Source organism: Anopheles aquasalis, chromosome 2 (assembly GCF_943734665.1).
Source record: "Anopheles aquasalis chromosome 2, idAnoAquaMG_Q_19, whole genome shotgun sequence".
NCBI classification, from domain to species: domain Eukaryota; kingdom Metazoa; phylum Arthropoda; class Insecta; order Diptera; family Culicidae; genus Anopheles; species Anopheles aquasalis.
In genome coordinates this window covers 83,566,619-83,587,385 of record NC_064877.1, presented here as the reverse complement: position 1 = coordinate 83,587,385, position 20,767 = coordinate 83,566,619, and the positions used below count along the sequence as shown (strand labels likewise).

At 48.5% G+C, this 20,767-nt stretch overlaps 4 protein-coding genes across 4 annotated transcripts; 2 read left to right on the top strand and 2 right to left on the bottom strand.

Annotated features, from left to right (window-relative positions):
- Positions 1-1,337: 1,337 nt before the first annotated feature.
- On the top strand, positions 1,338-4,859 carry LOC126581573 (fibrillin-1-like). The gene is made up of 5 exons (XM_050245319.1): positions 1,338-1,480; positions 1,561-1,749; positions 1,976-2,826; positions 2,968-4,426; positions 4,506-4,859. Exons 1-5 carry the CDS (start codon positions 1,389-1,391, stop codon positions 4,816-4,818), a joined length of 2,904 nt encoding a protein of 967 aa, XP_050101276.1. The 5' UTR covers positions 1,338-1,388; the 3' UTR covers positions 4,819-4,859.
- Positions 4,860-5,269: 410 nt separating this feature from the next.
- On the bottom strand, positions 5,270-9,207 carry LOC126577514 (fibrillin-2-like). The gene is made up of 7 exons (XM_050239189.1): positions 9,101-9,207; positions 8,920-9,040; positions 8,672-8,832; positions 8,323-8,600; positions 7,637-8,260; positions 7,428-7,553; positions 5,270-7,341 (listed from the first exon to the last, which is right to left on the bottom strand). The coding sequence occupies exons 1-7, from the start codon at positions 9,205-9,207 to the stop codon at positions 5,270-5,272; spliced, it is 3,489 nt and encodes a 1,162-aa protein (XP_050095146.1).
- A 2,033-nt stretch (positions 9,208-11,240) lies between these two features.
- Positions 11,241-14,823, top strand: LOC126570742 (dymeclin). The gene is made up of 10 exons (XM_050228715.1): positions 11,241-11,461; positions 11,519-11,665; positions 11,727-12,032; positions 12,114-12,544; positions 12,611-12,780; positions 12,851-12,976; positions 13,047-13,379; positions 13,452-13,634; positions 13,707-13,829; positions 13,903-14,823. The coding sequence occupies exons 1-10, from the start codon at positions 11,319-11,321 to the stop codon at positions 14,050-14,052; spliced, it is 2,112 nt and encodes a 703-aa protein (XP_050084672.1). The 5' UTR covers positions 11,241-11,318; the 3' UTR covers positions 14,053-14,823.
- Positions 14,824-14,861: 38 nt separating this feature from the next.
- LOC126569174 (inter-alpha-trypsin inhibitor-like) lies at positions 14,862-16,271 on the bottom strand. Its single transcript, XM_050226099.1, has 2 exons — positions 15,793-16,271; positions 14,862-15,268 (listed from the first exon to the last, which is right to left on the bottom strand). Exons 1-2 carry the CDS (start codon positions 16,140-16,142, stop codon positions 15,157-15,159), a joined length of 462 nt encoding a protein of 153 aa, XP_050082056.1. The 5' UTR covers positions 16,143-16,271; the 3' UTR covers positions 14,862-15,156.
- Positions 16,272-20,767: the final 4,496 nt, after the last annotated feature.

Here is a 20,767-nt window from a genome sequence, read left to right as displayed (position 1 = left end):
CTGTGTATAAAAGTCACTATTTACGGATAGTGGAAGTGCAAACTACTGGAAATTCTCAGGAATAAAAATTTTAAAAATCTTATAGGCCAGCACGAATATAATTGGAGATATCCGAACAAAAGCAGGGTTCTTCCTTTACCACGAGAATCAACTCATGTAAAGTGAAGCTAATTCTAAGCTAATGTAATTTATCGAGAACTATCAAGAGATGATTTTATCTACGAGGAGCAAAGCTAAAGAGTCCAACATGTTCGTAATAATAACTCTACCCGGCTATCCGCAAACCTAACGAGTTGTGGTCAGAATGCGCTGCGAAGTCAGAAGAATCGAGAACAATCGAGTGATTCACTTACTGACCCGGAACGTGACTGCCACCGCAAAATAACTCAACGTCGCCTCAAACGTTCAATCCGGCTTATCAGCTAGCCTCAAGCCTCAGCAAGACTCACTTTTTTGTTGTTGTCGTTCCTCAGTGGAACCATTTTTTAAATAAACATTTCGATAAAAAATATTGCAATCCCTGCGACACGCTGCGGGATTTTCGCGCGCACTATCACCAGGGAAATGAATAGAAAGAGTACAGCATATGGTACTGGAACACCATGCTGTAACCCATAAATAACTTCAAAATATATCCGAATGCAGCACTCGACGCACAATAGCCGTTCGTCAACCGTTTGGCGACTTTCAAGTGGCCGCTCTATGTCGCTCGTTTGTCATCCGCCGTACACCCAAAACCGACGAATGCAGCCATTAGAACAGTCCATTAGCTTCACTAGCATGCCGCACTAGAACCACATTGCCACCTTCACTCAGTCTCTGGGGAGTAAGATCAGTTCGAAAGCTTCTAAGCATGGTAATGGCGCTATCCGCCATCGGTTGTGGGTGAAGAAGGCAAAACCAGATGGACGAGTAGCGGACGCGGTCATTGTGCGTGGTGCGTGAGATGCATTTCAATTGCAAGCATTCGACTGTTCCTATTTTGTATCATTTTAATCCGCTACGGTGATCCAGACGATCGATGAAGAAAAAGAACTAAGAGTTAGTGATGCGATGTGTTCTGTTCTTTCCGGTGTGTATTTTCGCTGGCCACATCATTTCCATACGAGAGAGCATGTATGTGTCACGTTTTTCCAATCTGGAAACATAAGGCATTCGCTAGCCGGCATGATAAATCTCGTTCCAGTGCTCTTAGTTCCGTTGCTCATACTCTTAATAACAGCGACAGTACAGCTCGATAACTCGCGCCACACACGCAGCCACATGTGATATCAAGCATTTGACGAGAAAGTCGTCCGATTCATCTCAGTTTGGACACAAGTGTCGAAGCATACAGACCGTAACTACGACTCAACCTTGCGAGAACCAACCAGTGAGTTGTAACGATCATGTTCTACTTGAAGATTATCTTTGCGGGCGTCCTGTTGATGGTGGTCTTGCTGTCCAGTGGGATTGATGGCGCTTGTTCTACTACTAAGGCGTAAGTTCGGCCGTTTGCTACTAGCTATTCGTAGAATTAAATTTGATTTATGTTTGCAATTTTTTGTTTCCGATTATAAGGGAAATAGAGTACCAGATGAAACGTAATAAAAAGGTCGCGACAATTAAGGTACCATGCTGCACCGGATACAAACTGTTGAAGAACAGACAATGCGAACCTATCTGTTCTCACCCGTGTGAGAACAGCAAGTGCACTGCACCAGACTTGTGTACTTGCATTGAAGGATTCAAAAAGCTGAACAATTATAGGTAAGATCATGCAGTCTCCTATTACCATTGCTAATAATTGCTCCTTGCTCCACTCGAGCAAATTACATGTTATGTGCTACTTGCTTTATCCCGGAAGTAAGTAGCAGATTTAATTGAATAACTCCTCTAAGGATCTCGGCGACGCCGCTTGCTCAATTTACTACCAGATTAAACCAGAACTTTTCATCGCTTTGCATATCATCAACCCTTCCGCTGTCTTCCTCAGATGCATTCCACACTGTGACGAGTGCGATAATGGTATTTGTATAAAGCCAGGCTACTGTCAGTGTCTGCCCGATTACATTAAAAGTGATAACGGCACGTGTGTGGCGGAGTGTAACAACTGCTCCAATGGGTTCTGCCAGTTTCCGAACGAGTGTGAATGTTATGCCGGTTACCAGCTCGTCAGAGACGGCGATACAGGACACGAGTGTAAGCCAGTGTGTACGGGAGGATGTTCCAATGGCCGATGTGTCGCTCCAGATAAATGCGTTTGTAACGAAGGCTTCAGCATGGCCACGACCGGAGAGTGTGTCCCTGTACCACGATGTTCAGATGGATATGAGGAGTTTAAGGAAAATGATGAAGCCACCGTTGAGTGTCGGCCAATCTGTAGTGAACCTTGCCAGCAGGGACACTGTGTAGCTCCAGAGCAGTGCGAATGCTATCAGGGATATTCGAATGTTAACTCGAGCTCACCGCACCAGTGCCTTCCGGTGTGCAATGGAGGATGTATCAATGGTGATTGCGTTGCACCGGGCCAGTGCATTTGTCGGCCACAGTATGGCAAGATTGGGGATGAGTGTGTTCCGTTGTGCGAAAAGTGTTCGCTTGGCCATTGCGTGAGGCCGAATGAATGCGTTTGTGATCGTGGTTACCGGTTGACGAATGGTGATTGTGAACCGATCTGCGAGATGGAATGCATCAACGCGATCTGCACCGGACCGAACTCCTGCACGTGTTTACCGGGCTACAATTATACTGACATCAACGCGTTGTTTGATTGTTTGCCAGTTTGCGACGAGGAGTGCATCAACGGGCGCTGCGTTGCTCCACAAACGTGCGAATGTGACGAAGGTGAGTAAGAGGATATGCGCATATGATTTGGCTTTCAAAGACAAATAACATTTAGGATCATGTTCTTTAAACACTAAGCTTCTCTGCCATGGAACTTATAAGAAATGCTCTCATTGTTTCTATTCCGACCATTCCTTCTAGGTTACGTACGAGATGATGAGAACATGTGCGTTCATCCAGTGGAACTTTGCCGCCAGAAGTGTGCCAATGGTCAATGCCGTGGTGCGGAGTGTTACTGCAACGCAGGATATGTGAAAAGCGCATCCGATGGACACTGCGAGCGAACCTGTCCCAATGGCTGCACAAACGGTGACTGTCGTGGAGGCGCATGCTTCTGCTACGAAGGATATCAGTTGCATCAGGACAACGAATCAATCTGTGAGCCGGTGTGTGGAGAAGATTACGACTATAGCAGTACGGGTTGCATAAATGGACGCTGTATTCGACCAAACGTTTGCCAGTGTGACGATGGATACGAGTTCGTCGACGTCAACCAAACACGCTGCGAATCGAGTGAAGAACTGGCACGACAGAGAGCAGCTCAGGAGCGAGCCGCTCTTTGTCAAAAGAACTGTCGCAATGGCAAATGTCGTGCGGGTGAGTGTTGGTGTGACGAAGGATATGCTCGACCGGAAGGAGATGGATTCATCTGCAAGCCGGTGTGCGATGAGCCCTGTCGCAACGGAACCTGCGTGTTGCCGAACCGATGCGAGTGCAATGCTGGGTTTGTGTTCGTGAATGATAGCAACAGTGTGTGCCGATCGGAGGAAGATCTACGAAGGGAAGCCAACGAACTCTGTACTGCGCTGTGTCGGAATGGTGATTGCTACGGTGGGGAGCGATGCATCTGCATGATAGGATACCGTGCACCGGAAGATGAACCCTACAACTGTCAACCGGTGTGTGGACGATCGTGTGAAAATGGATACTGCATTGGGAACGATCGGTGTCGGTGTCACGATGGTTTCGGGATGAATGCAGAAGATGATCATCTCTGTAATCCGATCTGTACACCCGATTGCGTCAATGGAACTTGCATAGCACCAGATCAGTGCAACTGCAATCCAGGATACATTCGTGACGAGAATCAGACAAATGTCTGCAGGAAGCAGGAAACACCCGAGGAACGGATGGCACGCGAACGACAGACCAAGTGTGAGCGTGATTGTCGTAATGGCCAGTGCGAGCAGGGAGAGTGTCGGTGTGATGAAGGCTTCCGTCATTCACCGGGAAATGTGCTACAGTGTGAACCATTCTGTGAACAGGACTGCAAGAACGGTCGATGCATCGGCAATAACCGTTGTGAGTGTTTCGAACAGTATAAGTTAGCAGAAGCGTTTGTTTGTGCTCCAATCTGCGAGGCGGACTGTTTGAATGGCGTTTGCAGTGCTCCAAACCGATGCCAATGCGAAGAAGGATACCGCAAGTCAAACGAATCCGACAACGAATGCAGACCAGTTTGTGGTGATACAGACTGCACGAATGGTGTTTGTGTGGCGCCGAACGAGTGCAGCTGTTTAGATGGATACTATCCAGACGAGGACAATCCGTTCCACTGTCTTCTTGATGCGAAAGCCATTCTGCTACCACGTGAAGGAAGGTAAGGTTGTCCCAAGCCATGTGTTGAACATTTATTACTTTTAACAGGACACTAAATACTCTTATTCTCTCCGGTGCAGTGAACGTGACTACTATAAGATGTCATACATGCACTACTTCATTCCGGTGGTTGCCAGCGTGGCACTTATCCTGACGATTCTCATCATCAAGACGATAGTGCGGAACCGACAGAAGAACTACCATGTGGGCAAGTTGGGTAATGTACGGCAACGATCACGCCGCAACACCGCAACCCGTACCAGCAACACCGCTCACTATAACGATTACAATCTGGTCGTTCTCTTCCCCACAGAGAGCAGGGAAAACTGCGTCTACTTTAGGCAGGACTCAAACTCCAAAACGAAACTGAATCTTCCAGTGGAAACCATTTGACTCTCATTCTTCCTTCCAAATGCCAAATTTTCGTACTTTTCCTGTAAATAGCTCTATTTGCGACGAAGAGCTACGATCGAACTGAATTTTCATTCTATATAAGCCTATAACTAGCATGTATTGCTAAATCGCTTGCAATAAAAGTGTTTGAATGTATGTGGTGATTTTCGATTGTTGTACGTTTGAAAGAATCCTGAAAAACATTCGAACCACATTGGAGCGTTTATTCCGTCGTCCTTTTATTAAGTTTTTTGTTAAATCCAGCATTCTTACAAATAAATAATGGTTTAAGGATAGCGATTCTGGTCACGATGTGCATGATGAGAGATGAATACTGGATCGCAACGTAGTGAGTTCGAGGGCATTATACTCGTTCTAGGCTCAGCCTAGTTTCCAGGATATGAATTGCGGCTTCCAATGTATTGTTTCTTAATCATCCGATACCTCCAGATTAGTACCGGTACTGGAGCATACGATGCAGCAAATAAGATATAGCAATCAATGTTATCACGCTAGCATGCGGGATAGTGCTACCGGAATCATCCATAAACCCCGTTACTGGCTCAGTACTCCCCAAATCGGTACTCTGATCGAGCAGCTCGACACTCTCACCCGATGGTAAAACTACACAAGCTCGCTCCGAGGTGATTACTCCCGAGTCACAGATACATTCTCGAGTTTCCGGAACGTAGCGAAACCCTTCATTACAATCCTGCTGCGGTTCGGTGTGATCCTGTCCATCCGCCCATTCATCATCGTACACATCGTCATCTTCGGAGAGGCGCTGCAAGATGCGGTTCGCTTCATGTGTTCGCTCGATGGCCGCTAGACAGATGTGGTCGTTGCGCAGCACGAATCCATCGTCACAGTAGCAGCGCCCATCGAGACAGGTGCCATCGATGCAATCAGGTTGACAGTCCCGATGGCACACGCCCTCCAAGTCCTCCGTGTATCCTTCCATACAGCGGCAGACGTTCGGTTCGGCACAGTAGGCTCCGGTTGGGCACGTCTCATCACAGTAAGCCTCACATCGGCCATCGAACGTTTCGGTGTAGCCCGGCAAACAGACGCACACTTCCGGCTCGGTACAGATACCGTTCGTACAGTCTTCACTACACACCGGACGGCAGTAGACAATCGATTCCGGAGTGACCGCAAGCTGATAACCATAGTGACAGGCGCAAACATTGTTCTCGATGCAATCTCCGTTCGCACAATTCACGTACAGCTCATCGCACACAACAGGTTCATCCACTGGTGGTGGTTCGGGAGTTGTTGGGCAAACGAGTGGTGCCGGTGTTGGACAGATTTTCTCCGGACAGGGTGGTGCCGTTGGGCACGTTGCTGGTGGACTTCTGGCTGTGGTAGGTTTCGTTGGTGGAACAGTAGGACAGACGACCGGCGGACATGGTGTTGGTGGAGGTGGCGATGGAGGACAGGTGACGTTGCATGCAGGTGGTTCCGGTGAGCGAATTACCGGACAGCTAAGGATGGGACACGCGGCCTTCTCCTCACAAACACACTCCTTCGTCTGGTTCTCAACCTCGTAGATAATTATATCTTTACTACAATCGACCGGTTCTGGTAGTAATTCGCACGTCTGTATCCCTGTCTCGTTGTCCAGCGTTGGATAGTAACCATCGAAACAACGGCAAAAGTTCGGAGCTCCACAGATACCGTAAGTGCAGTCGACGATATTTGGATTACAGTCGGGAACACATTGGTGTCCCATCACCATTTCTTCGGATTCGCTTTCGTCCTGATAATATCCTTCGTGGCAGCGGCAGATGTTCGGTTCGACACAGTCACCATGAATGCACTCTGAGTTGCAAATCGGTTCGCAGTGATTTGTCTCCGAGCTATACTCATACCCATCCTGGCACAGACACCGGCCCGGTCCCACGCAACGCCCATTGTTGCATCCACCTTTGCAGTCCGCTAAACACTGCCGAGGTTCACCGTTTCCTGGCAGATGTAGGTAGTACCCATCGTGACACTGACAGCGATCGGGTCCGAAACATTCGCCATTTTGGCAATCGACCACCTGTGGATCACAGACCGGCTCGCAACGACCCGTTTCCGGATCGTGCTGATATCCTTCCAGGCAGACGCACCGATTCGGTGCAATGCAAACCCCGTTCTGGCAACCACCCGAACAGACCGGTTCGCAGATGGTCTCGAAATGGTCCGACCGTCTATATCCTGGATGACACTCGCAGCGCCCTTCCTCGACGCAGTACCCATTGACACACCGTTCACCGCACGCCACCGGTTCACAGATCATCTTGCCCTGGCGGATACCGAGCGTATAGCCATCGCCACACTCGCAAACATTAGGCTGCGTGCAGCGCCCGTGGCTACAATCCACGACCTGCTCATCACAGATCGGTTCGCACACGTTGGTACTGTTCTCGGCAAACCGGTGGCCGGCCAAACATTGGCACACGTTCGGCCGAATGCAGTACGCGTTGACGCACTTGTTGCGACAGTACGGTGTGCAGATGGAGGCTTTCGAGTTTATTGCTGAAACGAAAAAGGAATTCCCAGAGGCTTCACCTTTTGCACCCACAATTCAGTTCTTTGCTGGCCAATCTGCCTCCAATACTCACAGTTGGTAGTAGCGAAGTAGCCTTTGTGGCACTCGCAGTGATCCGGAGCAACGCAGCGACCATTGGAGCAACCATTGGAGCACTTGGGCTCGCACACGTTCCGGCTGTTTTCGCTCTTCACGTAACCTTATCAATGGAATGGGGAGAGGAGAAATCGATGAGCACCACAGAGGTCCTTATCGGCCGGATGCTCCCGAGTGACGACATACCTTTTTTACACTCGCAGACGCCTGGTGAGACACACAACCCGTGGACACACGGCTTCGGGCACTCTGGTACACAGGTGCCCGATGTCCTCGGATCCAGCTGATAACCTTCGTAGCACTGGCACTGGTTGCCACCGATGCATACTCCATTCCTACACGGTTCCGAACAGTGCGGCTGACAGATACCGATGGTTTCGTTGTAGCGGAACCCTTCGGTACACTGGCATACCCCCGGTCCGATACACTGGCCATTTCCACATCCGGCAGGGCATTCCGGTTCGCAGATGTGTGGTGTGCTCTCATTGCGCACGCGATAGTTCCTGTGGCACAGGCAGGTATCAATCGCTACACAATCGCCATTCTGGCAAGGTTCCGCACAGGTTGGCACACAGGCGAACCCATGCTCTTCGCTGGGACTGAAGCCCTCGGGGCAACTGCATCGCCCAGGTGCTACACACTGGCCACCGGGGCACGGCTGCGCACATATAGGAACACATCGGTTCTCTTCATCCAGCTCGTAGCCCTCGTGGCAAGCGCATTCATTTGGACCGACGCATTTCCCGTTGTAGCATCCATCCGCACAAACAGGCAAGCAGATAAATTTGGAATCGATGGACGGTGCGTATCCTGGGAAAGAAAAAATTGTTATCGAGCGAAATTACCCACCACTTTTGCTCGTTTACACTTACCAGCCTCACACTGGCAAACGTTCGGTAAAATGCACGTTCCGTGCTGGCATTGTTCGTCACACTGCGGTACACAGACATTCCCATCGGCCGGATCCGGACGGTAGCCTTCATCACACTGGCAGATATCATCGACGCAGCGTCCGAATCTGCACGCCCGGTCGCACTTCCGGCGACACAACCCGGTACTGCCATCGCGCTCGTACCCTTCTTCGCAGAGACACACGTTTGGTGCTACACATTGGCCATTCTCACAGGGCGTCTCGCAGACCGGTTCACACCTGGGGAATGCAATTCGGATGGATTCGCATTCGGATGGATGTCGGATGGTTGAATGTGTTCAAACACTTACCGATGGTCGCCTACACTCTGGTAACCGCTGTAGCACTCGCACGTATCCGGTGCAATACATTCACCGAAGATGCATTTCAATCGACACGTGGGCAGACACTCGGAACCAACCGAATGATATCCTTCGCAGCATGTGGGCTTCTTCTGAACCTCGTAATTAAGCTACAGAATGGAGAGATAATAACGATCCCAATCGTGAATCATATTTGCGGAACTTGTCACACTTTCTTAATGGCACGATCTACTCACAGAACAGTTTACTTGATCCGTTAGCACCGGAACACGGATCGAGTACTCGGTGAACATGCAATAGTAAGAGGTTTCACCATAAAGCATGAGCGGTGTTGTGTTTGCTACCAACTTGGGCACTCTGTAATAATGAGAAGCACGTTAAAACACATCACTAAAGGGTACTTTCCACGTCCATTACTTTTCCTCTTCGTAGCACAGTTTCCCAACAGCCAGCGTCGATTGGCATTTCAGCACGATCACCCCCAACCAGAGCACTAGCACTGCAGCACTTACAAGCCGTTCCATGCTGCTGGAACAAAGCGGAACGGTTGGTTGTAGATCAAGAAGTGCGTGAATCCAGACCGATCATCGAATGGTAACTGAGCTCAGCACAGCCTCCGAGGGGACCATTTGGCGTCGGGAAGATTCTGGCACTCGACGTCCGGTCTGGCGGATGGATCTGGATGTGACAAAAACGCTAATTCGAGATTAAGAAAACCGGTCGAGTCGTCTGGAATTTGATTCGTTTGGCTGATTTGGAGCAGAGATTGCCGTGGTCTGGGGCTCTTGGCGATAAGAAGTTATGAAATTTATTGGTGTTATTTATTCAACAGTTCCCGGGTTCACGGAGAGCATGACCACTCGAGTGTGTCCTCAACCAGGCAGCTTCTAATCTTAATGTTCGTGGCCTATAATGTCAATACTTGCGATGACGATGGTGTAATGGTAGGTCCAGGGGGAAGGAAGAACAATTGCCAGACATCACATGATAGATGGCCGGTTTTCACCGGGGACAAATTAACATTTGTAATCACACGCCTCGAGGAGCAGTCTCGTTGATTCACGCCGGTTAACGTGTTGTTTTCATGGATTTTCGGAATTCATTTGGAAGGTCGAGCTGCATAAAGCACATAACCCATTCTGTCTACGCTAGAGCCTTTGGTTTCGGATGAGACATCATACATTGCGCAAGCTTTTATAAATATAGCCTTGCGTCAGTGTACAGTGATAAGAGGTTTCCGTTACTGGACACTAATCAATCGTCGAATCTGTCCCCAATACGTACGCCATGGTCATGGGCAGCTGAATCGAAGTTATATAAGTAAAACAAATGTGACAATTCTCTTTGCAGAACGAAGTGCAGCGCATGAAATGCTTGTTCGTCTCGCCTCATCGTGCTTATCGGTGTGCAACCTTCTCGGTTTTGAGCAACGGTTATATGGGTCAACAAAATGACTAACCCGCCCGATACTTTGAATTAGTGATGCGACGAATGACAACGTGCGATGTCAGCAGGTCAGACCGTAGTCGACGCTGATAACGCACGCTGCGGATGTCCGCCGTTAGCATAATGTTCTGGAAGAGAATGCGGTTCGATTTGGCAGCATTTCAGCTAACGACAGGGTTAAACAGGGTTGTTCGCAACGACGATAAGCCCGCCAATAGATCAAGAGATTTGATTGCATCGGTTTATCACAATATTGCTGAAAGACCTGACCCAATTGATAGGACGGAACATGGAAAAAATCGAACAAAGTAAATCGAAACTTTTAAACAAACAATTTTATGTAGAACGTAGTAAGCTGCGAATTTACAATCAATATTCATTGAATGATTCCTTGAAGCGTGTTCCCCGTGTTTCCGATAAAGGACATCATCCTGGACCATTTTAATGCTTCATTTTAACGCGGAATGTGAAAATGTATCGCCCAAATGAATTGCAATAATCGATCGCGGCATTCGTCACTCAGCGGTCTCCCATCCGGTTGGCTCCAGCCCGTCAAGAACAGTTTCCTTTCGGCACGGGTCATCATTTCCCACAGCGCCTGGTATGGTGGAATTTGTGATGAGCCATTTTTCCGTACACTCCTCTTCGAACGGCTTTTTCGAGTTTGAGTTCGTGAAACCTTTCGACGACGAACCATCTTGCAGTTTTAAGAAGACACCTTGTTTGCGCCAAATTGTGTTTCTTTCTGCCGGCCACGTTTCATGGCAACGGAAAAGTTCCACGTTTTCATTGGGATTTTCAAAAATATCGAAAGCGTTACGTAGGTGCGTTACGAGTTTGCGTTACTCATGAGGTCTCGTCCACAACACCCGCGACAGTGCAGTGTAGCATTTTACTTTGTGGAAATACGGGTAAAAACTCCTCTCACTGATTGCCTGATTTTTAGCACAGGTTTTTTAGCCAAAACTTTCAAACGTAAATTAAAGAATTAGGAATCTTTTTGTGGAAAACTTTTTGTTCGACTAACGGTTCACCCTGTTTAACCCTGTCGATAACCGCTGTCAAATTTGACATGAAAACATTTTTTTTCAATTTTTTTAATTTTGGTGTATTGTTGGCACTTTTCCTGTTCCTGCGTGAAAATCCGGGAAAATAAGGGCCGCTTTTACGCCGCTACCGTTTCCACAGGATGGGTATGAACGTGAGTCGTCAGGTGGACCTGACCGAAAACGAGTTCCTGCAACGATTCGTCGGGAAAAGCCACGTCCCGGCTTATGACGACGACTTCTGGAACAACTTCCTGCAATACCACATCAGCCTACCGACGAACAGGTAAGAGTTTCCACCGGCCCTTTGCCCGCCAGTACGGTCATCACGGTTTTCCCACAGCCAGGAACAGCTGAGCCTTGATTCGCGGCTGGAAACGCTGTGCCAGAGCTTCATCAGCCACAATCTGCTGACGGGGAACTTTGGCTCGCTGGTTAACGTGTTCTTGCTGAAGGTTTCGGAGCTGCTAACTTTATCCGATGCCGAAAGGTGAGTCGCCTTGGTCTAGTTAAATACCTGCCTTAACAACGATTTACTTTCGTCGTCGTAGCAACGTCCACATTTGGCACGCGTTCAACGCGCTTTTCATCATCCGCTGCCTTGTGAAGTACATGATCGAAACGGGCTCGGAGTACCAGCTGTTGCAACACTTTGAAGCCCTACCGGTACAACCACCGGATGAGGGGACCGATAGTTCAACGGGGCCGTCATCGGCCGACCCGAACTCTACCACCATCGCCATCGATGCGCGGGTCGTGGAGGAAACGAAAGCGGCCGTAGCGAAGCTAGTCGATGGTACCAAGTTCGAGACATTTCTCGAGGCTCTCGTCAACATCATTGTTGTTATTCCGGTGAAGTAAGTTACCCGTGCGGTGGATGATGTGGGGCGGGTGTACCATGCATAACCCACGATTCCGTCTCGTTTGTCTGTTTGCAGGGAATTCACATATCATTTGCACCTGGAGGCGGTGAACTGTATGATCATACTGCTCTCCGTTAGCCTGTTTTCACAGCAGGCCATGGAAAAGTCAACCATCTACCGGGCGATCTATCGCTGCCAACATGCCAACACCCTGATGAGTGCGTTGCTACACTTCCTGAGCCGCATGAGCCAGGCACCGCAGACAATGTTTGGTTTTGGAACTGGGGGTTCGTTCGTTTTCGGCATCGCCGAGTCACTGTGGTCGATACTGACGTTCGCGCGTAAGCAACCCGACATACTGACCGCTCACGATCTTCCAAGCGCCTTTCGGGAGCACTATCCGCTGGCTAACCAGAGCCTGTTGCTCATTCTGATCCTCACCAATCACCATGCGACGAAAGATAATCCGTATCGAGTTAGCCTGTTCGGTTGCTGCGATTCACAAGGTACGGTTGCGATAGGATAATGATCCTGATCACTATTAATACATTTTTTTCTCTTATGCTCCACAGACTCCCCGAAAGATCAGCCAGCAACGTTCAAGATCGATTTTACCGCACTTTACAATACGTTGTGCCGGATAGTGACCATCGATCAGGCCACCTTGCTGCTCTATCTATTGCTGTACCGAAACCAAAGATTCCACAAGTACGTGATGGCTCAGCAAAACCTTCAGCAGCTCGTAAGTGACCTTCCTTGGTTGTCCAACTTCGTAAGATCGCCCAACACTAACACATCTTCCACCTGTGTAGGTAATTCCTATTCTTCAGACGCTGTATAACGCACCCGATAGTACTTCACATCACATCTACATGTCGCTTATCGTGTTACTGATACTGAGCGAAGATGATAACTTCAACAAGAGCGTACACTTAACGGTAAGAAGCTGCGCGCATTGCCACCACGAACACAATCTCTATTGTCTCGGTTACGCGTTTGTTTGTTCAGATGCTGAAGAACGTCACCTGGTACACGGAGCGCTCGATCAGTGAGATCTCGCTCGGTGGGCTTCTGATACTGGTCGTGATCCGGACGATTCAGTACAATATGTTAAAGATGAGGGACAAATACCTGCACACCAACTGTCTCGCAGCGCTAGCCAACATGTCTGGCCAATTCCGTCAACTTCATCCGTATGTGGCACAGCGGTTGGTGAGCCTGTTCGAAACGCTAGCAAAGAAACATGCCCGGTTGGATCAGCAGCTTAAGAACCCGGAAGCGAATGGCGGTGACGCGGATATTGCAATACCAATCGGAGGTCCCGTAACCTCGGAAGACATGGTAAGCTATACTGCTCCTCATTAGTTATTCAACGATAGCGCATCAATGGTCAAGTTTTCCTCTTTTTTCCAGATGCAGGATCTATCCGTTCTGGAGGAGGTACTGCGAATGGTGCTGGAGATACTGAACTCTTGTCTGTCGCATCAACTAGTCTACTGTCCAAATCTGGTGTACACTCTGCTCTACAAACGCAACGTCTTCGAGGCCTTCCGAAGTCATTCGGCTTTTCAGGATATCATACAGAATATTGATATGGTACGGTCCGGTCGAGTCGATGAATGTTGACAACGTGCTTCATCTGTTTCTCGTCTTTTCCCTTTTAACCAGGTCGTTGGATTCTTTTCCTCGCGGTTGCAACGGGTACAGGATCAGCGCGGTGAGCTGGGCGTTAGCGAAGTACTAGAGGTGATATCGAAAGGGGCTAGCCAGTGGTCCAGTGACCGATTACGGGTACGTTTTTCGCCTCGAACATTTTTGCAGCTGACCCCTCTGTTCACCTACTGGTTTCAATCTCTGTTTGTAGAAATTTCCTGACCTTAAGTTCAAGTACGTCGAGGAGGACGCACCGGAAGAGTTCTTCATACCATACGTTTGGACGCTGGTGTGTAAGGCAGGCTGTGTACATTTCAGTTCCGAAACTATCAAGGGCGTTCCGACGGACATCGTTTGTTAACATTGCAACCGTTGGTAGTAGAAGAGGTCTTTCGTTGTTGAGCAGATTTTATTATGATTTTTTTTTCTTAATTCCATTTTTTCCTATTCGGCCTATCGACGATTACTGCGTAGTGGCGTGCACTTGCATTTCCAATAGTTTCTCTTAAAACAATTGAAGGGAATCAGATACTGCTTCTTTCGAATCAAGCTTCTTTTTAACCGTTATGTTATTGTTATTGTAAAAAACCACCAGGTATATTTATCCTTTTGTTATCAATGTGTTCAGGAAAGCTAGTGGATGAGCATTGGCTAAGTGAAGACGAGAGCAAAACAGGCAATAATGAAACATTACTAGGCGATTGACTATAACGAACCATTGCTGGTACTTTCTGCGATGGGAGTGTGGCTGGTATTCCAGTCGAATGAGATGGTGTAAAGGAAATCCGCAGCAAACGCGCAATATTCCAAACATGATGTGCTCGAATGGCAAACAAATCGTCCTACGGATAAACTACTATTTTAAGGTGCAGCGTAAAGGAGCCTAAGGTACCGCTTGTAACCAGCCGGTACGGTGGTATTTTACAGACGCTGGTCGCTATGTACAACCATGCTATTGGACCGCTGAGAATCGAGGGCAACTGGAAGAAACAAGTTAACCGTGTTAAATTACGATGCGCAAAACACAAAAACAAATGAAAAAAAACATTATTAATCAACTGGTAAAGATAAAAAAAAGCAGTAAAGAAAACAATATAACACTTAAATATGATTAGCCTTTTTTCTCATCGACCAGCAAAACACGCACACGAGGAGAAGAGTTTTAAAAGTTTCAAATGCTTCTTTATTACAACGAGTTTGTAAGAGTGGAGCAATTTTAAAATAAATAGCATACAAGGTAAGACGTCGAGGATTCGAGTGGAAGGCTTATCGAACTACGATACTTCTGTTCTTGAGAAGCACAACAGCAAAACACAAGAATGGAACGCTAAACTTAAACTCTACATATCACTTGGTGGGGGACGACACTTATGTTGGCTGCTAGTGATGTCGTCAACTGTGGCCCTGGCATGCGCCTGGCGAAATGCGGATGTCCGTAGCAGCAGCAGCAGCAGCCGGAGACGATCTACACTCCCTTGCAGGCATCCATACACTGCTTGTAGGACATGAAGTTGTTCGCGTTGCCGTCGCATCCGCCAAACTTGAACTCGATGCACTCTTTCTGGTCCGGATCGTATCTGTCGGAAGAGAAGACGAAGGGTTACAGTGAGTGTTCTTCGAGAGCCTTCAAAAGAAAGAAAGGCAAAAGCTAACAGTAAAAACACGTTGCTACGAAAGCATCCTTATTGGTTATTAGATAACAAGAAGATCTAATGGCACGACGCTTTGGCACAGTTTGGAGAAACAAAAACAACTTCATTTTCGCACAAATTAGGAAGCTCGCCCGATCGATGTCACGATCGGTGTAAAGTTGACCGAACCGATCAATCCACTGGCCCGCAACGCCACGTAACGGGTTCGCCATCAACGTAACGGTTAATTCGCAACCCATCATCACCATCAGCGCCACCTTCTCGTGACCGGACAACTTTCACTACAATCATTTACACCACCTCCCAGCCGGCCCAGCTGGAGTGGACAAATGTTTGTCTTTGCATTTGAAAGGCTCATCCCCCTCCTCACCCTAATGGCGGAATGCATAAGCAAAGCGCGAGCGAGCGAGACAGAAAAGGAAGTGCAAAACAGGATGATAGTAGCTTACCTGTAGCGCGGTAGCAGGGCACGACAGACACCACGCCGCGGTGGCAGTTTACACTGTTCGTCCCGGCCGGCCGACTCGACCCGATTGCTGGTCTGCAGTGGTAGGGAACCACCCTTCTCTTCCCGGTCCTGCGGTCCATCCTCGTCCAGCTCATCGTAGTCACCGAGATACTCGAGCATTTTGTAGAACATTCGACGGCTTTCCGAACCGAGCTGGTCGATCATATCGATCGGTTGACCGGTGGCCGTATCGAGTGCACAAGACAATAGCACAACCACCGCACTCGCCAGTACCAGTCCGCCACCGGCGCTGGTCACTCTTCGCAACGGGTTTCTCCTAATGTTGAACATTTTGTATTGCACGCAAACGGGAAGATGTCTCTTTTTCCGTAGACGCAGCGACTTCACTTTCACAATAAACACACACTGTCGCTGAAAAAAAAAACACTGATGCCGATCCGTTCGCCTTCGTATCACGCTTGCAACTGACTCGGTTGCTCACGGTGGCACACGATCTTATATTTATTATGGAGCCGGTGCCACGGATCCGTGCCCGCTGCACGTCGTCACAGCATCGCCACCCCGTACCGTTAGGCAGAGCGTTGAGTGGGTTGATGGGGAGGACAGAAGAGAGAAAAAAATGGAAATAAAAATAAAATAAGCCGCCAACATTACAACACATGCACCGGAACGGTGACGACACACCGTCGGTCGGCTGGTCGGACGGTGGAACTGGTTTCGTGGAAACATCGGCGACGGCAAGCAGCCATTCAGTGGTCGAATACGATCAAACGACTGCAGCGCCACGTGAGGCGACGAACCCCCGAACAACCGCAAGCCCTGGAGCACAGCAACAAAAAAAAGGCAGGGTGGAAGGGCTTTTTGGGGCCAGGTTGCCCAGGAGGCGCGTGCCCGTTCGCTCGTCAACACCCGCGGGTGGCCCTTTCGATCGCACATGACAGGTCGCACGGTGCCATTGACCGGCGAGAGACTTCGCCGCTGGTGGGCTGGAGGGAAATGGTCGATGATTGCCCAGCCTGGTGGGGAAAATCGATTCGCGGTCGCAAAACCATTATTCTCCGGTGCCATTCGGTTGCGGAAATGGAAATTAGAAAGCTCACACCAACCAACCGACCAGGTGGCAGCGACATAAAACCAAAGACTTTTCGCAACTTTTCGTAGCAAACATCAGCGAAGTGGCACCAAGACCGTCGATGCCGTTGTGCGTGTCCGATTGATCGATGTCGGGGCGATGCCGGGTAATTCCAGCTTCACCGGGATGTCCGCTTCCTCATTCACGGTTTAGTGAGGTGTGCCTCACCGCATAGTTATGCGGGGTCAGAGTCCGCACCACTTGTTGGAGACTGGCGGGATCTGAGTAAACAAGTTGGATAACTGTTTCTCAATGGTGTTGCCCGGGGGGTACAAACGGGTCCACCACAAGCCGCGACGTCACGTCGCACTCCGACTCGTGAAGGTGTTCCGCGGTGCATCGATACATTGCGGGTTTTTTTTTGCCGCCATTGACGTCATAGCTGGCCCACAACAATGACGGAACGGATGTGTTCTGCGCTGAATTCTGATGCACCAACCATTAAAGGGCATCAGGAAGAGGCGAAGATCGGTGACGTAGATGGCCACTCTGAACCATCATCTTGCGCGCAAAACTTTGCCTTTTGAGAGTGTCAACATGCTTTCAAGAGTGTCGGAACACCGGCACGGATTAGCTTTACCATTGGAAATCGGTTAACGTGTGCGCCGCGTGGCCAGCCGGTGAAAACAGTTGCCAAATCCCCCTCGCACCAAAAGCATGACAACAATCTTACAAACAACTTCAAGGATCTTTCAATCGAGGGCTCCCCACCTTTCCACTTACTCCACTTACTCCGCTGTCCCCGCTGTGTCCAATTCGAAATTGCATACCCGCTCACCCTGGTGGCGTCGTTCCCTGTGGTGTCTTTGCTGGCAATGGCTTCACTTTCTTGGCATTCTGGTCGCGCCGTACCGTGCCGTGCCGCGCCCGAAACGCACCCGCAACCCAAAACAAACAATGTTGACATCATCGCTGGATGTGATATTTTAATTTTGTTTTACATTTGTCGCCACTCCGCCTTGACCACGCCGCCATCCCCACCGCTCGCTAGCTAGTTGTGAATGGACTCAAGAGTAAAATAATAAAACGGACACATGGCGATTCGTGCCACTGTGCAGAAGTGTATGGTGGGTGGACACAGTGAGTGAAGTTATTGCATAAGCGATCGGTGACTCAAAGGACGTGCGAGCGCAATGCCGGTTTCTCGAAGTGGAATTTTCTAGAGTTGTTGTGTTATTCTGGAAGAATTTACATTGAAAGGAATGCTGTTGGAATACAAATTTAAACGGAATTTAACAAAGACAAAAATAAAATATAAAAGAATGGATTGGAATACCTGCGAGGGAATAAATATATACTGCAGCTTTTGTTGACTTACATAAATTACATAAATCACCGTAGCACTATCATTAGCCAACATCAGTATTACATTGAGCTTGGTGGGAATTTCTACAAAAAGTTGCTCCCAGGGGCAGAGGAGGATGAGAGGTTCAATTGCCTCTCCACTACCAGGCAGCTCTCATTCATTCATCACACTTGAGATCGATTACTCGCCACTCGTCTTGGATGTCTTGGAAGTTTGCTCGCTTCGTTCCGTGGATTCAATTGCACCCCCCAGATGGTGGCGATGGCGCCATGTCTCTCGCCAGTTGGTCACACTTTGGAAGGTGGCATTAGTCATGCTACTTGCCGCCGAAGCTCAATTACAAGTTTCACGTTTTGCTTCGCGCCATCGGTTGATCGCGTGCCAAGGTTGCTCTTGCGTTTCGGCGCACAGTGCGACCAGCTTTGAGTCAGTGACGTTGCCGGTGCGATCGGCAGTTCAGTGACCCTTCCGTGAGCGAAACAAGCGATCAAAACAAATGCCGAATAAAGTTGGATTGGGGTTTTGTTTGGGATGGAGCAAAGTGAGAGGAATCTCGAGATACCGGCAGGTTGGTCGCTTTAAGAGACGAATGGGACGAATTGAAGGAGTTAATGCTTTCGATGCTGTTCGATTATACTTTCACCGTTGCTTAAGCGGATTGACACATTCCTGGAATGAAAACATCTCTCAATATCAATGTACACTTACAGAAGCATTAAATGAATCAGTTTTGTAAACGTTTCAATGGCGTTTACGTTCGCATGTCAGTATATTTTTGTAATCCATGTGTCTTTCATATGAGTTGAAAAGCATCTGTTCCCCTTTAACTTAACGTAATATCCTTATATTTGTATTTTTTACAAAGGTCTTAACAAATGTTTAAATGTGTGAAATATTTTATGAAAACTGTAAAAAGTTATTTTTGGGAAATTAATATCAAATGACCTATGATGAATTACCAATATTCCAGTAGTAAAGTATTGAAAGGCATTTGAATTAATTAAACAATTTAAAGCTGCCAATGTTATCCGGACCGGATCATCCCTTAACACACTGATTGACCTCAACATCATCTTTCAAACTTTTTATCTTCTTTCTAGTAATACTTGATGCGACCAGCACCGATACCACCTATGCTCAAATATTTATCATACGCTCGAAAGCAATCATAAATGGAAGGCAGGAAGAAAATGGCGCTAGCATCGAGTTCGAGCGGCGATTCCCGAACGTTTTGCAGAATTAACCGCGTGTGGAAGGAGGTGGCACGTCCACGGCGAACGGTGCGCGGTAAAAGCCGAAGCGAAAATATATAGATATATTTCCCAAACTGCAACAGGTGTTGAAGTAATGAAATAATTTACAATCTGTTCTATCCAACGTCTGCTCGCCGCCGCACGAGCCCGAGCACCGACTGCGGTCCCTAGTTTGCCCGGCAACTCTTGGTGCCGATGGTGCTGAGGAGGATGCGGCTCCTTGGCTTCTTACGGGTGATACTCTTCCATCGTAATCCTTCCTCGCGCGAGCGTAACAATGGACCGATGCACACACATATACAAGCACCTTCACACCCTAGATACACGTGGCATCCGTACAGACATCATACGAACGTACGGTCCTTGGCATTCCGGATCGCTTCTTCGGTTCAGCCCGTTCAGGACCAGCTTAATTTCCCATTCGGACTCTCTGTCTCTCTTTTTCTCTCACTTGCTACCGGTCAGTTGACCGTTCTCCACCTCCTCCGTCTCTCGCCCCTCATCAACCCACCTTTAGTTCATTTCTCAATGGATTTTCCCGCGCCCCGGCACAATTTTCCGCCGTGATTTAATGCTTCGCGTAGCCTCTGGACCCGGGCACCAGTCCAGTGGCGGGCCCTGTGCTCGTTTCCTCGTGAGTATTTCGCTCCGGATTTCGATTTGCCGGCCGCCAGCAGGCAGCATTTCCCAGTGGACTGGCTGCCCATTTCGTGCCCGTTCGAGTACGCAGCTGGTTCGAGGATTGTATGGCAGAGTGGAAGGGGGGCAACCAACCGGACTTCCTGTTTGGAAGTTGGCTTCGTTGCTCGGACACTCTCTTGCCCCCTTTGCACCGTTCACCGTGACTGGTAGGTAATGAAATGGCTTTTAAAGGATATTTGTGGGCAATCATGGCAATGCGGTTAACGGAGCGGCTTAGCTGGCGATTATGAAGTTGTTAAATATGGCTTCGGGATGTCACGGCATCCGCACGCTCCGCTTTCGATGCTGATTAATGAGGATTCCGTTATCGGTTCGTTCGCTGTTGTATGTTTTATGTTTAAATGCTTCTTCTTTTAATGAAAGTGCTACAAGTCAATCGTCGACGTCGATGACTTTTCATCAAAACTTTTCCATTTACGTTTGGTCCTGCCTGGAGTTATGCTATTCAAGCACAAACTCACTCGTTGTATTGGCCAGAAAATCTCGATTCCAATCGAATGGCCACCCGTTGAAGCGAGTGCCCCGAGATTCCCAGGAAACTTTTCTCTCGAAACAAGAGCGA